Below are 16,057 nucleotides of genomic sequence, written 5' to 3' on the forward strand. Positions count from 1 at the left end.
TGTGGTTTCTTGGATGAGTTGTAGGTTTGGCCAGGAAGCCTTCATTCCACTGTAAACCTTGGTTCTCAGTGGTGTGGAAGGTAGAAGGCAGGCTGCTGACCTTACCTTTCCTATTTTCTACTCTGAGTCACCTTTAAAGAGCCTCCCCAGACCCCTAAGACTGAGTGACTCCCAAGGCCATATATTTAAGCAAACTCATGGTCTGCCTTGTTGGATGAATGATCACTGGTTCTTGGAAATTAAGAGAATTCAGTAGTTCTCAAATGTAAAGAGTAGGAGCTGCGGCTCTAATTTTTTTGTAATTTCATTTTTCACAGATTGATCAGCTGAAGCAGGAGCTTTCAAAGAAGGAGTCAGAACTTCTTGCCTTACAAACAAAGCTTGAAACTCTTAGCAATCAGAATTCAGATTGCAAGCAACACATTGAAGTGCTTAAAGAGTCGCTTACTGCCAAAGAACAGAGGGCTGCCATCCTTCAGACTGAGGTAAGGCACTGTTTCAGGACTCCAGGCAGCAGACATTGAGTTGATAGAAAATATCCTATCTGAAGAGCTTTCTTTTCAAAATCTCATATCCAAATCCTTGTGGCCAGATACATCTTGGATATCAGATATCTTGGGGATTTGGGAAAGGTCAGATCCATTGCATGTATCATAGATTGTGTAACACTCCCATTGGGGTTGCAGCAACATCGCATAAGCAAACATACAGATATTTCTGCAGTAAAAATTTCTCTTACACTAAAGTAGAGTAAATAAAGACTATATAAGGAGCCTTCTGTTGGTTCGTGTTAGGTTGTGCCACCAAAGGAGTTTGCTTCACACTTGGATTTTTTTTTTTCATTTTTCAGAGTTTTTTCGCAGCTGGGAACCATAGATAAATGATTGGATCTGAAACGGTTTCATTTTATCAAAAATCATAAAAGTGTCAGGATGTCATCTACCTTACTTTACTGTGTATCTGTGTAGGTCCCCCTCCTGGTACCCTTGGGTTTCTCACATCCTAAGCAGTATCCTCAATTTTCAAGATTCTTTTACCCATTGAAGAAAGCTGATATTGTGTTAGTTTCTTAAATGAAATGTGGTTTGTTATTTCTTATTCGTACTAAGAAAAAAACCCAAATACATGTTGCTATCCTATTTTCTTGCTTCTCATTGGATTATATCTCATTGCTAAGAAATGCAAAACACAAGCTAGTTATTATGTAAATGAAACAGTTGCCAGAAAATAAATGATTAAATGGGGCCAATAGCAAAGAATGCAGTGAATCTCCCTGATTTTTGTGTTGAGGATTTTTGAGGATTTTTGTGTTACATGGATTACTTTAGGAGAAGGCAGTCTAATTGAGTTGCATGTTCTCTCTTGTGTTCTTGGAGCCATGTCTTTGCATGTATACATTTTTGGGTCTGTGGGTAGGTTTGGATTTTCTGTAGGAGTTAATGGGGCCATGACAGTTAGTAGGTCTGTGCCCTCAGTCAAGGTGCAGGACAGTGTCCAGAGGAGAAAGGAAACAAGTTCCAGGTTGGATAGGTCTTGGCATGGACCTGATAGGTCTATGCACTTGATTGGCCAATAGGCAATTAATTGATTGCTTCGAATCAAAGCTGTCATTTTGGCTTCAATGATGTAGATATTTTACGTTTAAGAAATACCATTTTCAGTTGTGTATAGTTCCATTGTGAATGTAGAAGCATGGATATTTTATTTTTTTTTTGTTTTTTTGTTTTTTTTTTTTTGCGGTACATGGGCCTCTCACTGTTGTGGTCTCTCCCGTTGCAGAGCACAGGCTCTGGACACACAGGCTCAGCGGCCATGGCTCACGGGCCCAGCCGCTCCGCAGCATGTGGGATCTTCCCGGACTGGGGCATGAACCCATGTCCCCTGCATCGGCAGGCGGACTCTCAACCACTGCACCACCAGGGAAGCCCAGATATTTTATTTTTTAAGGCATAAATGCAAACTATGCCATAAATTGGAGGTTGGCTTGTATTTCCTTTGAGGAGGCAGCAGTGAATAGTATCTAGAACTGTGCTAATACTGTCGCCACTAGGCACATGTGGCTACTCAAATTTAGATTAATTAAAATTCAGTTAAATTTCAAATGGAGCTTCTTAGTCACACTAGCCACATTTCATGTATTTAGTAGTCACATGTGGCTAGAGACTAGTGTATGGGACAGCACAACTATAGACCATTTCTACCATGTAGGACTTGTCTAGAATACGGGTGGAAAGCTATGGCTTGTTGGGACAAATCCTGCCCTCTGCCTGCTTTTGTAAATAAAGTTTTATTAAACTTTTTAATATTTAAACTTATTTAACTTGAAACTTATTTAACGTGAAACTTATTTAACGTTAAATAAGTTAACTTTAAAGTTAAACTTATTTAACTTTATGGTTACACCCTTTCATCTATGTGTTGTCTTTGGCTGCTTTTGTGCTACCAAAGCAGGATTTAGTAGCAACAGAGACTGTAAGGCTGAAAAGCTGAAACTATTTACTCTCTGGCCCTTTACAGAAAAAGTTTGCCACCCATGGCATTGTGATTTCCTGGGAAGAGGCTTGAGTGGGAATTGGAATGCCTGGCTTGTCCTTTCTCTAACAGGCTTACTCTGAACAGGGCCAAATTTGCTGACCTCCATTCTAGAGCACAAGTTTTTCTTCACAGTGGTCATTCACACTGCAACAGATTGTACTCACAGTTGTCTTAAGTTGGCAATAATACCAGCATTACTAACAAAGTTACTGTAATTGTGTTGGGTAGAAGGAAATTTGAGAAGCAAGGCAGTCTGCTGAGGTATTGCCCAAACAGGTAGTCAGGCTTCTTGATAGCCTCTCTTCAGAAGGAAAGAATGAGAAAAGTCAGCTGGGAAAAGCTTACCACCTCTCACTTGTACTGGTGAGTGTTGTATTCTGTGGCCTCTTTCCCTTTTCTTATTCTTTCCCATTTTTTACCTCTCTCGAATTAATGTAGTCCAAATTAGACCTGTACATATTTCATGAAAAAGACAGAGGTGACATTATGTGGATAGCTTCCATCCCACGTTCAATAATTAAAATGACCCAATAAAGAGACAGCACTTTGAAGTAGAAAAAATTACTCTCCATGTGCAGAGAAGGTTCGAGATGATTCTCTGCTTTTCTGCTTTGAAGTTGGAATTGTGAGATTAATGATTTTATCAGCTGGAAATATCCAAGGAATTTTCTTTTGCCTTTTTTTTCTTCTTTTAAAATCTTTGTAAATGGAAGTGAAGAGAGTTATCTAATGATATCCATCTCATAGAGGAAGCAGTTTAGGTTGAAATTAGCTCTAATTGTTGGATCATAGGCAAGGGATTTTTGGCAGCAGGCTAAAATACATTGAAGTGATTTTCCTGCTTCTTGGAAAAACAGGGAAATAAGAGTCTCCCTACCTAATGTGGGTTAGTGGGTGAGTATTCAGTAGGTAAGCTATGTTATGTTTCATTGTGCCCTACAATGAAAGAACTGAATTTACGTTCCTGTGAAAGATACTGTTTTCATCCTTAGAAGACGTTACATGTGATAGCTCCTTCCAATTAGATCCCTGAGTCATTGCTGAACGCTCTTGCTAAAACAAAAGAGGTCTCTCTCTAGAATGGAAAGAGCCCTACTGGTTTCTCTGGAAAACCTGTGCCATCAACTATCTTTGGCAACTCTTTTAGAATATGGTAAAAATGACAGATGTCACTGACTCAACGATTAATCTCTGCAAGGAAAGCTTTTGCCACCACAGAATTTGTGTTTGGGAGGTAGTAGGTTGAAGGCTGGGATGAGGGGGGAGGCAAGTTGTGTGGGTTTGTGGCTATGTGGCTTGGCTCCTAGGTAGGTTTGTTTTAACTTGTACAGATGCCCAGATGCTCTTTGACATGTGTGCAATAAATCAATGGAATAATAATTACACACACACACACACACACAGACACCACATAGCTCTTAACATAACATTTTACTTTTTAAAATAGCTCCAAAGGACCATAAGGCCAAGTATCTTATTTTTCTACTTCCCTTGATGTTTCCCACGTACCAATTTACCCTCATCCGCCAACACATTAATTTCATGTGGGTAGAGATAATAATAAATAGACTTCAGCACCTTGACTTTTATGGATTTCAATGAATAATTACCAACATATCCAGAAATCAGAAAGAAGAAAGGCCTAGCTATTATTTTATCATCTGAAGTAAAATGTGATATGAAAAACACAGCATTTAGAAGTGGGAGATGTGTGGACGTGCCTTAGCCTCCCCATTCAATCACTATGACTGAGCAAGACTTACATTTCTGAACCTCCATGTCTTGATCTGTAAAACAGCAGTCATTGTACCAGCCTGATGCATCTATATGAAAAGTGCTTTGATTCTACTAAAGGGTTTTAGCTATAAATTGTGTTGATTATTATCATTGTTGTGATTGTTATTACTACTGTATATCAGGATGTTTGGGGAATACTCTACCTCACTTCTCTTCTTATGGGTCTACCTTTGTGGGTCTCCTTTGAATTTTTGGTGTCTGCTTTTACTGAGCTCAGACGTTTATATTTCAATGGAGTCACTTTTTTATGTCCTAGAATGATGCAGAGAAATGAAGATACTATGAAAGTGCCATCTATTTTGTTCTAGCTCCAAATTAAAAGATTTCTTTCTGTTTTCTTGCGAGTACACTTTGCCCCAGCCCAGCATGATTTCTGAACTGCCAGGCATGACATCTCTTTTGCATCTTTTTTTGTATTCTGGGAGATATGTTATGTGACAGTGGTATATGATGCTGCTTTTATACTCATTTCTGTTCTAAATAGGTTAGGGAAACATTCTACTTGTAAGAAAAAACACTTGACAACATGTTAATTAAAGAATGTAGGGGTTTTGTGTTCATGAAGGTGAGAGGCAACACATGTAGGTTAGGTTAGTGGCAGCTCCATAGTAAGGGTCCAGAACATTTTTGGTTTTGCTTTTTAAATGTAATCAATATAAGAAAATCTCATGCGATCTATTGGCTCAGTTCCCAGAAAATTCACCTCGGCACATACATACTTATATTCATGTGCAATAACGTATATACTCTCAGGTAGTTTACAGATACCCTGAAGCATTTCCAAGAGTTTCACATTAAAGATCCTTGCGCTATAGATTTCTTGCATTTTTCATTCAACATATATTTTTTAAATGACTACTATGTGCCAGATATGGTTCCTGCCTTCATCCAGTCAACATTATATTGGGTATGTGGATATATGATAGAGAACTGATCACAGTACCATCAACACTCAGTGAGTTCATTATCACTGGTTAGTAATAATTCCACACAAGGTCTTAATTGGACTTCATCTTTCTTTGGTTGTTTAAAGGCAGATAAGTAAAGGAAAGAAAGAAGATAGAACTAAATGTTTAGCTCTTTTGAGGACTAGAGTATGCAAGCTGTATGAAACGTCTATTTAGGGACTTCCCTGGTGGTGCAGTAGTTAAGAATCTGCCTGCCAATGCAGGGGACATGGTTTTGAGCCCTGGTTCGGGAAGATCGCACATGCCGCGGAGCAACTAAGCCCGGGCACCACAACTACTGAGCCTGTGCTCTAGAGCCCGCGAGCCACAACTACTGAGCCTGTGTGCCACACCTACTGAGGCCCACGCACCTAGAGCCCGTGCTCCGCAACAAGAGAAGCCACCACAATGAGAAGCCCATGCACCACAACGAAGAGTAGCCCCTGCTCGCCACAACTAGCGAAAGCCTGCGCACAGCAGCGAAGACCCAACACAGCTGAAAATAAATTAATTTAAAAAAAAGGTCTATTTATACCTCTTATAATTTAAGGCTAATATTGCTAAGGTGATTACTCTGATAATGTCTGATAATGTTAAGATTTTATGTTTTGATTAAAACTGATCCTCTTTTGAGCCTACATTCAAGCAACCTGGCTCTCCTTGAGAAAGGGAATGGTATTTATAGGCTTACAGATTATTTCAGGAGTTACTGCTTCTAGTTAGAAACGCTTCAGTCAGCTATACTTTAGATAGACCCTTCCCTCAACTTGTCTAAACAAGCAAGGTATCATTTGATAATATTTTATTGAGCATCTATGATGTGCAAGGTGCTGGACAAGGTGGGACCCATAATCTCAGAAGCTGTTGGTCTTGGACTTATTAATTTAATTTTATTGCCCAAATGTCTACTGAGCACAAGACATGGCAGCTATATTGATTTCCAGGAACTGTGGCTAAATGTTTTCTATGCAATACATTATTTTAAACTTGGCTTACAACTTGTGAATTTGGTATTGTTGACCATTTTTTTTTTTAAGACGAGGAAATAGAGGTTCAGAGAGGATGTGTATCTTGCTCAAGGTCACAGAACAGTGAGTAACAGGGCTTGGGTTCTCAAGTTCTAAACTCTTAACTAGAAATCTAGCACTTTCCATACGAGTCCCAGTGGCTGAGGGCTTTCTTTGTGTCAGGAAACTGACATACATTATCTCATTTAATCTTCATGGCAAAGGTTATGGCAGGTTTTATAGTTCTTTCTTAACAAGGAGGTTCACTAGGGATTCAAGAATGCTCACTAGGTACAACCCTCTACTGGCTATGAAGAGGGATAAGAATGAATAACTCTGAGATGTAAATTCTTACAGTAACATTGTGGCTATAACAGTGGCACTGTGGCCATAGTAATGAAGGATGTCACCTAAACTTTAGGGAGGGTACCATTTTTCATGAAGACTAGAATTCTAGTCTTTTAAGAAGAATTTATTGTATAATATTTAGTTTTTATTTCTTTAAAGATGTTTGTGATATGTATATATATACATACTCAAACATGCATGCACCCTTTGTAGAAAAAAAGTAAAAGAATGGACAGCAGTATCTTACTGTGTCTTCTTTTTGTGTTAGACTCAGGTGATCTTTAAATGGCCTATGATACACATGCTGTACATTTGTAATGTAAAAATTAAATGCATTTTTAACAGAAATCATGGTGATCACTTCTTCAGGGAGGTTGTGCAAGGTACTGGTGGTGGAGGCGGTGTTTTCTGAGCCTGTGGCAGCATTTTTTGCTCCTCTGAGTCATGGATGATTCAGTGTGATAACACAACTAGAAAGCAAAGTTGGGCTGTCAGTTTTCAAGATGAATTATAAAACCAAGCTTTTGACAATGAAACTGTTGTTGTCACATGGAGAAAAAGAACAAGTTTTATGAGTCCTTGTTTCTTGGTTTATTTCTCATTGAGATGGGCCCTCTACCCCACTTCATGGTGAGGTCGGGATTCTTGGATATAAAAACTCACCCTGACAAGGAGTCAGGAATGCTTTGTGGCCTCCAGGGGCTGCGGGACTAGATGCATTCACATAGGGCTTTGCAAACTATTCAGATACTTAAGGAACTACTCTTTCTTCTGAACTCACATATGTTGAGCAAAGGAGTTTTTTAAATGACTGGAAATAATATTTGCCACAATACATAAGGTGGGATTTACAAGGAGTTTTCCTTTACTTTAAAACAATAATTTCAGTTTTCCTTTTTACCTCTTGCCTCGGTTGACTGGCAAGCAGTAAAGTCCTTTTTAATCACTTTATTCCAGCCTTCGAAGGATAATATTTAAAGTGTCCTTTTTTTTTTTTTTTTTTTTTTTTTTTTGCGGTACGCGGGCCTCTCACTGTCGTGGCCTCTCCCATTGCGGAGCACAGGCTCCGGACGCGCAGGCTCAGCGGCCATGGCTCACGGGCCCAGCCGCTCCGCGGCATGTGGGACCTTCCCGGACCGGGGCACGAACCCGTGGCCCCTGCATCGGCAGGCAGACTCTCAACCACTGCGCCACCAGGGAAGCCCTAAAGTGTCCTTTTTTTTAAAATTTATTTTTGGCTGCATTGGGTTTTCGTTGCTGTGCGCAGGCTTTCTCTAGTTGTGGTGAGCGGGGGCTGCTCTTCATTATGGTGCACGGGCTTCTCATTGTGGTGGCTTCTTTTGTTGCGGAGCATGGGCTCTAGGTGCACTGACTTCAGTAGTTGTGGCACATGGGCTCAGTAGTTGTGGCTTGCGGGCTCTAGAGCACAGGCTCAGTAGTTGTAGCGCACGGGCTTAGTTGCTCTGCGGCACGTGGGATCCTACCAGACTAGGGCTCGAACCCGTGTCCCCTACATTGGCAGGTGGATTCTCAACCACTGCGCCACCAGGGAAGCCCATGAAGTGTCCTTTTTGAGATAGACTTTTGTTTTATGCCCTTCATAATCACAGCATTTAAAAGTGAGGTTTTATTTTTTTCAAAAAGTTAGTAGCATATGACAAAACCAACTTTTTTTTTTTTTGTGGTACGTGGGCCTCTCACTGCTGTGGCCTCTCCCGTTGCGGAGCACAGGCTCCGGACGCGCAGGCTCAGCGGCCATGGCTCACGGGCCTAGCCGCTCCGCGGCATGTGGGATCTTCCCGGACCGGGTCACGAACCCGTGTCCCCTGCATCGCCAAGCGGACTCTCAACCACTGCGCCACCAGGGAAGCCCCCAAACCAACTTTTAAGACTGTCAAAATACCCCAGTGCCAAATCAGGGTGCATTGTATCACTTAAGACTTGCCAGGAATGTCTTTAAAATTAATAAATTAAGGGGGTTGGTGAAAAAATATACAAAACAAAATCCCAGTGTCACTTGTATTTTTCCATTCTAATCCCATCGTTGGCTTCGCATTTTTAAATGTTTTTATTTAACCAGGAAAGGCATCATTGGAAATTTTTATTGATAACACTCTTAACTGCAAGAAAAAGACATAAACCTGCAAAGCTGTAACTATCATGGTGGCCACAATTGGGAGGTCTGCAAAACAGTTTATTAGCAGTAGAAAAAAAAAGTCTTGGGAAACACAGTCGTTATAGGGGTCACCACCTCTGCTACGTACATTTTATTTTTTTCCCTTTTCATTTTGAGGGTATGTACGGTGGCAGTGCCAGACTACACACTTTCCCCTCTCCTAATGTCTGTGGGCTTTGTTTTGATTCTCTCTTTATTAATGATGTGAAAACTTTGGGGTCACATAAAAATGAGCCAGGGTCAGGCTTTGTGGGCCCCAGAATGCTGAAAATGTCCTGGTATCTAGCTAGTGAAGACATTGTTTAAAGGGGCCAGGCTTTACTTCCTGAGATTTTTAGCTGTTTTGCAGATTTTAGATAATCGGGTGAACTTTGCAAGGCAGCTTCATACTCCTGCTTTCCTAAGGTAGAACATGAAAGACATGTGCTGGAGGAATTAAAATGTGTTATGGCTGTTGGCTGCAATTTTGTTTGGCCTATTAAGGATGGTACAGGTAGCTGTAGACATTATTTTATTCCATAGGGCCAGAGTCTAGTGCTTTTGTTGTTGTTATTGTTGTTCAGGCTTTCAGAAAATGCCATATTTAACACCTTGTTAGTATAAAATTGCTTTTGACTTCATAAACACAGGTGTTCAGTTTGAATCTTAATGAACTGTGAAATAGGTAGATGTCTAAAAGGAAATTCTATAAATTGTGAACATGGCTCTGTCAGCACACTAAATGGATTAGGAAAATTCATTGTCTGCCGTGTAACTGAACACCAGTGTGATGCATGGACAGGAATTAGTCCTGAAAAGCCAATAAAACGGAGGAAAAAAGTAGTGCCTAGGAGATGTTGATTGTCTGGGTTCCCCCCACCACAAATGAATGCTGGTGCAGAAGGACTCGGAAATCAGAATGGCTATTCCGAGGACAGCCAAGGAGGAATACATATGAGCAGACAACACAGAATTTATAGAGTAAAACCACAAACACCTTATTTTCCATTGTACTAAAATAATGATATTTTACAGTACTCATTTTATATGTAATTCTGCTTTCAATTTTATATTGTTACTGCAGCTCAAATCTCATTATAAGTGTTCCAACAAAAATCGCTTTTTAATCAAAAACTTTCCAATCCTTAGCCCATTGTCAACTTATTTTGAGGAACTTATTTTTCTAGTGAAACAAAAGAATTTGGCCCTTCTTTGTGAGCTCATTGGGATATTATTTGACCTGTGTAGCTAGACATGTAATTAAGATAACTGATTCATTTTAATTTCTACATTAAATCCCTTCGTAATCTGTTTGCATTGTTTTGGGGTGTAGAGATAGGGAGTCAGAGCCCTTCATATTCTTTGAAAGAAAAGAAGTAGGTCATTAGTGCTTTTGTTTGGTTTCACTTCTGTTTGCAAAAGACATTGGCTATACTATATGAAGCTGCAACTGAAAGTGACAACATCCAATTAGCTAGTCATCCATGAGAGAGTGCATGTCCATGGTAAGTGTTACTTACCATGGTTTGCAGGAAAAAAAGAATATATTTTGGTCATGTCTGTGGGAAGCTGGCTTGCCACTTTAGAAAAGGAGATGACAGAATTTAGGAGGAGGGAAATTCAACAAAACTCTCACTGACCTCCAAGCTCACAGTCTTTCTTTTTTTTTTTTTGTATGAATTTTATGGAAAACAGAATTTATTAAGTACTTCCATTCATTTTTTTCCTTTTGGGGAGCACCATTTGGAAATAACCAGTGTACATTGTGATTATGTTCTCCCTGACACTGGACCACATTTGTAATACTTGCTTCCATTCCTCTGGAAAAAGTCTAACATTTACTGTGGTTGGGTTTCTTTATGTGTATATTTACATATCAAACCAAAATGTAAAGAGTGAAGTTAAATTGCAGGGCTCCTGCAAGAATCTTTTACCCATTTTCATATGAACTTTATTCTGTTTAAATTAAATACAGGTATTTATTCCACACAGACATGTACTTCCCCCTTCTTATTTTATTTTTTAAAAAAAAAGGGAGAGAGAATTCAACTTGAGGTAATAAGTTGTGATGATGAGGATCATTTTAACCCTAGCAGTTTGTTTTTGTGGCCAGCATTTCTTTCTTGAAGTGTGTGAAATTTATTTTCTTGCATTTATTTTTTATTTTATCTTTAAAATTTCTATGTGAGTGATTTATTAAGCCCTTGTTATTATAACAGAATGATGTTTGGCCTCTAAAATACTACTTGGCAGTTGCTAATTTGAAACTGGACAGATGGTAAGTTCTGTCATTAAGATCTGGTCAAATGTGAAGGAAAAAAGAAGATCCAGCTCCTCATTTACTGAATGTGACTCCTTAGTGCAGTGCCAGCAAAGCTGGTTGTCAGAGGGTTGGTTCTCTCCATAGTGATGACCACCTTTGACAGCTCTTCTTAGAGCAGTTGAGGAAAAAGGGAAATGCACGTCTAGGAGAACTGCTTGGGACTGCCAGATATCTAGACCTTAGGATTTGTCAACTCTTTCAACCTCCCTCCCATCCAAAGTTAAAAAGTACACTTGCAGAAAGATGCACATGAGTTTTAAAGATTTAATTTGGAAAAATTGAATCATATTTGCTCTTTGCTATGTGTGTGTGTGTGTGTGTGTGTGTGTGTGTGTGTGTGTGTGTGTGTGTGTTAGAAGAGACAGCACTAAGGTATGGAAGCTAGGCATACAGCATTATTTTGGTAACCTTCTTTGTTGGATCTCCAGTAGATTAAATAAACCTACTAAAGAAAGTACCTACTGTGTGTTAGGCGTAGTGCTAGGTGCCAGGAATACAGAAATAAATAAGAGATTAATGTTGCCAATATTACACTCATAATATGATTATTGAAAAATGTTTAACAATTGTTTGTAGTTCTTTTTGTCCCTGAGTATCCACTAGGATTGACTCATGGAAAATTCAGTCTAGTGGACTGTTGTTTGCTTATCAGAGCAACCCCATAGAAACTTTGGGTATATAACAGGGCCTCTGAGTAAGCCTATGAAAGCAACTAACCAGAAAGAGAACTTGTTTCAATGCTTGGAGCCCTTTTCATTTGCAGATCTTTAAATTTTCAAGTGTCACTTTCTTGGATAAAGTCTCTAATACAGGTTGTATAGGACACAAAAATAGAATCTTATTCCTCAGGGACATTGTGGCCTAGCTGGGGTTTTCACTACTGTGCTGCATGCACTTGAGTATTTATTTTAACCCTTTGTTAACCTAATATTTATATAGAAGGAAAACTTCATCACAGTATAAATTTCTTGAAGAAAAGGATCTTTTGGCCTTATTCACTGGAGTATATGAGCTCTGAGAGCAGTGCCTAGCACAATTTAGGAATTCCAAAAATATTTGTTGAATCTATTGTTGATCTTTGGTATCATTGGAGATATAGTGGGAGAATTAGATGAGATATTGTATCATGGTAGCAATGGAAATATCCATTCTTAGGCAATGCTTTAATGTTAGTATTATGAGAAAACATGGATTAACCCTTCTGTAACTTAGTTATGGGGAAAACTTTCCTAACTATGAATCAAGATCTGGTAGCAATAATATATAGGATTGATAAGTTTGATGATATCAAATAAAGAATTTTTGCAGGGCAAAAATTATCATAGATATAGTAAAAGGCAAATAATTTGGGCAATATACTTGCTAGTTATGCTGCTGAAAGAGGGTTTATAACTTTTTTTTTGTAAAGTTTTTAAAAACAACCCTAAGCTCTAACAACCTATAGAACCAAAGGGCCAACAAACCCTATAGAATAATGGGCTTGATATATAGATAATACACAGAAAAATAAATGTGAATGGTGCTTAATTTATGATGCTCAACCTGATACATGATCAGAGAAATGCATATTAAAACTACATTGAAAAATAATTTATTTATTTATTAGATTGGCAAAACTTCAAAGATTTGAAATGTATGCTATTTATTGGTGGGGAAAAATTAGCCCTATAATAACATTGCTGTTAGGAATGCAAAGTGATATATCCTCTTTCAGAGGGGAATTTGGCAGCATCTAGCAAATTATACAAGTTTGCCTCTGACTCAGCAATCCCAATTCTAGGAATGTATTCCAAAGAAATACAAAATATCCAAGACTTTTCATTACAACACCATCTGTAATAGTAAAAGACTAGAAACAACCAAGACATCTGCCAGGATGGGGCTTACTGAATAAATCACTGTGATCTACAAATGGATTACTATGTAGCTGTGTAAAAGATGAAGCATGTATATACTGATATGGAGTGACCTCTAGGATATCTGGTTAAGTGAAAAATAAAAAGAGGGTGGTGAAAAGTGTTTAGGGTATGCTAGTGTTTACCTAAGAGATTGAGGGAATGCAAATATATATATATGAATGTACATATTTGTTTATATTTTAAAGAAAATGATGGACAAACCATAATATTAAAAAACAATTTTTTTTTTTGGTAATAGAATGAGTGAACATGGAGAGAACCTAGACTTCTTTGAATATAGTTTGTTTTATAGATTTGACTTTGGAACCATGTAAGTATTTTACGTAATTATAAAGCAAAATTAAATCCAAAAAGGCAATCTCTAAAAAGTTAAAGTGAAACAAATGAACCTATCTGTGTATCTGAGTGGTGTTATAACCACACTGAGAGGATCTATTCCAAGTGACTATAAAATATGTATTTTGAGGGTACATCATAGTGGGATATAGTCCAGGAGAAAAAAACCTGCATACAATCTTAAACTTTTTTCAGTGACTATATTATTGGTTGTAGTTATGGATATTATTTATTCTAAGACAGGTGTGTGTGAAGAATGTGGTAAAACAAATGAGTGTTTCTGTTGGTGTCAGTAAGAGCTTGGATTTTCAAAACTTGGGAGAAAGAAGATACAGATGCAAGATTGATGAACTTAAGTAAAAATACTGTAGTCTTATGATGTATATTTTAAAAAATCTATATCAATATATCTATATCTGTATCTATATCTATCAATATATATTATATCCTAGCTGTGTCCCTGGAAAGTTCTAGAAACAAGAGCCAGTCTCTGGTAGCGATAGCTATTCCTAGTGTCAAATTTGCTATTTTCTCACTAAAGGCCTTTGTAGAAATGGATAAGTCTGTGTCTGGAGGCAGGAAATTATGACATCTTGTCATTCCAGAAAGTAGGGAAGCTATCAAAGATTGATAGGACATGTCAAAAGGACTCAAGAGCAAATTAAAAAAAAAATGTGCCCACTGAACAAAGAATTTGAGCATTAATAGCCCAGAAAATATGCTTCATTCAGTCCATGAGTTCAGAATGAGAACTATTTGAAAAAACTTTTTTTTTTGGTAGATTCTAGGGAACATTTGAAACTAGTAAATAAAGGGAAAGAAATGAGTATTCATCGTAACTCTTTTGTATAAATTGTACCTCGGGGTAGCAAAGAGTTGTTGCAGAGAAGATTCTCTTTGTAGAAGTATTCCAGCTAATAAATGACTCTCACCATTTTGCAACCTCTAATGATTTAATGGATCTGGGGATTGAGCTTTAATGGATGCCGTATCAGATATTACATGTTTCCTGATAGAGGTATGCTCTGTTGCCAATGAAGTAGGCTTGCCAGAAAAATCAAACCTGAGTCTTACTGGAAATACAGAAGACAGAGAGGAAGGTGGCAAACAACTCCAAGGAATTCAGTGAGGAAGCTCCCCACCATGGGACACTCTTGCAGGATAGATGACTCCATGGTTTTTTTGTTTGTTTGTTTGTTTTTTGTTTTATAACACAACAACAATAGTTTTCAAGGAAGAGGAGAGAGAAAGGTAGAGAGGGAAACCATGGATTAAAAAACTTGAGACATATGAACCAATTATAACGTATGAACCTTATTTGGATCCTGATTCAAATAAGCAAAATGGTAAAATTGTGAGCCAACTAGGGAAATTTGAAGGTTGAACTGATGATAGTAAGAAATCATTGGTAAATTCTTCTTAGGTGTGATGATAGAATTTTTTAAAATATAGACTCCTTATCTTTTCAAGTTACATACTAAAATATTTACAGATGGAATGGTATAATACCTGGGATTTGATTTAAAATAATCAGGGGCCTGGGGAGGGAAAGATGAAACAAGAGTAGCCATTAGTGGGTACTTGCTGAAGTGGGAAATGAGTACATGGAGATTCATTATATTATTTTCTGTACTTTTGTATGTTTGATATTTACGTAAGAAAACATTGAAAACAAAATAAAAATAAACATCAGTGACTTGCATAGGCGCTTTGAATTTCATTCCCAGTGACATGAAGATGCCACAAGATGTCTCCCATCTACCTATCTTGGGACTTTATGTTCTCATTTATACAGATGCCGTTGCAGCTAAATTATTCTAAATTTGTTGGTGACCCTGAAGATGATTTCAGACCTTTTATCGAATCAACCAAAGTATACTCTTCAGAGGGAAAAAGTCTTGTTTTAACCTTTTGTAGTTTTTCTAAGTCTTTGTTTTTATGAGAGTGTAATTTGGATGTAAAAGACCTAGAAGAAAGCATTGGGAAATCTGATAGGGAAGCCGAATCAGTTGGGCTTTTTATGTTGAAGCTTTTCGAAACCTTTTTTCAATCTAGCCAGTCACTGTAAGACTTTGCAGCTGGTTGTCAGGGACCTGCTGATGACTGACTTCATTTAGGCAGGGTCAGTCCTTGATAACTTCTTTGGAAATGGCTTGGGCTGCCAGGCACAGACCACGGCCACATGATTTTTGCTTGACATCATTTCTTTTCCACAATGATGGGTATCAGTCATCAGAGGATCTAATTTCTATTTTACTCTCAGTCTAGAAGTTTAGAAGACTTTATTTTGCCTGCTTGGATTCTTCAGTTAATCTTACAATCGGGCTGTTTTCCGATTAGTAAAACAGAAGTCTGACTCAAGGAATCCTAGATATTTATCTTACATATTTAAGAAAGAGAAAGTATATAAAAGATGAAATACAAGTAGTAAAACCTTGTTAATTTTATTCTTTCTCCATGCTGATTTTTTTGGAATCTTCTTGGGTACTACAAAAGGAGAAGCGCTTTCAATATTGACTTGCTAGAGTGTGCCAGTGTGTGTTTTGTAAATTGAGTTTATCTAAATCCCAGTCTAGAAGAAGTAAGACAGTTTTCTCTAGTCTTTTTCTAGAAAGTGAATTTTAAAGTAATACCACATGTTGGATGAAATACAATAGAGCTAAAATCATTATCAAGATATCTTAATGACA

At 38.0% G+C, this 16,057-nt stretch overlaps 1 protein-coding gene across 9 annotated transcripts in view; it reads left to right on the plus strand.

The window, feature by feature from the left end:
- The window catches only part of ERC2 (ELKS/RAB6-interacting/CAST family member 2), a 963,856-nt gene that overhangs the window by 314,190 nt on the left and 633,609 nt on the right, over window positions 1-16,057 (plus strand). For all 9 annotated transcript variants that reach the window (XR_014016968.1, XR_014016969.1, XR_014016970.1 and 6 more), the window contains one exon: window positions 318-485. Coding sequence is in view for 6 of the 9 variants with exons in the window: in XM_081247675.1 (XP_081103801.1) it covers window positions 318-485 (168 nt within the window). In the remaining 3 variants the exon portion in view is untranslated. The remainder of the gene's footprint in view (window positions 1-317; window positions 486-16,057) is intronic.

The sequence above is a fragment of the Mesoplodon bidens genome (assembly GCF_964165515.1).
Source record: "Mesoplodon bidens genome assembly, chromosome: 10".
NCBI lineage: Eukaryota > Metazoa > Chordata > Mammalia > Artiodactyla > Ziphiidae > Mesoplodon > Mesoplodon bidens.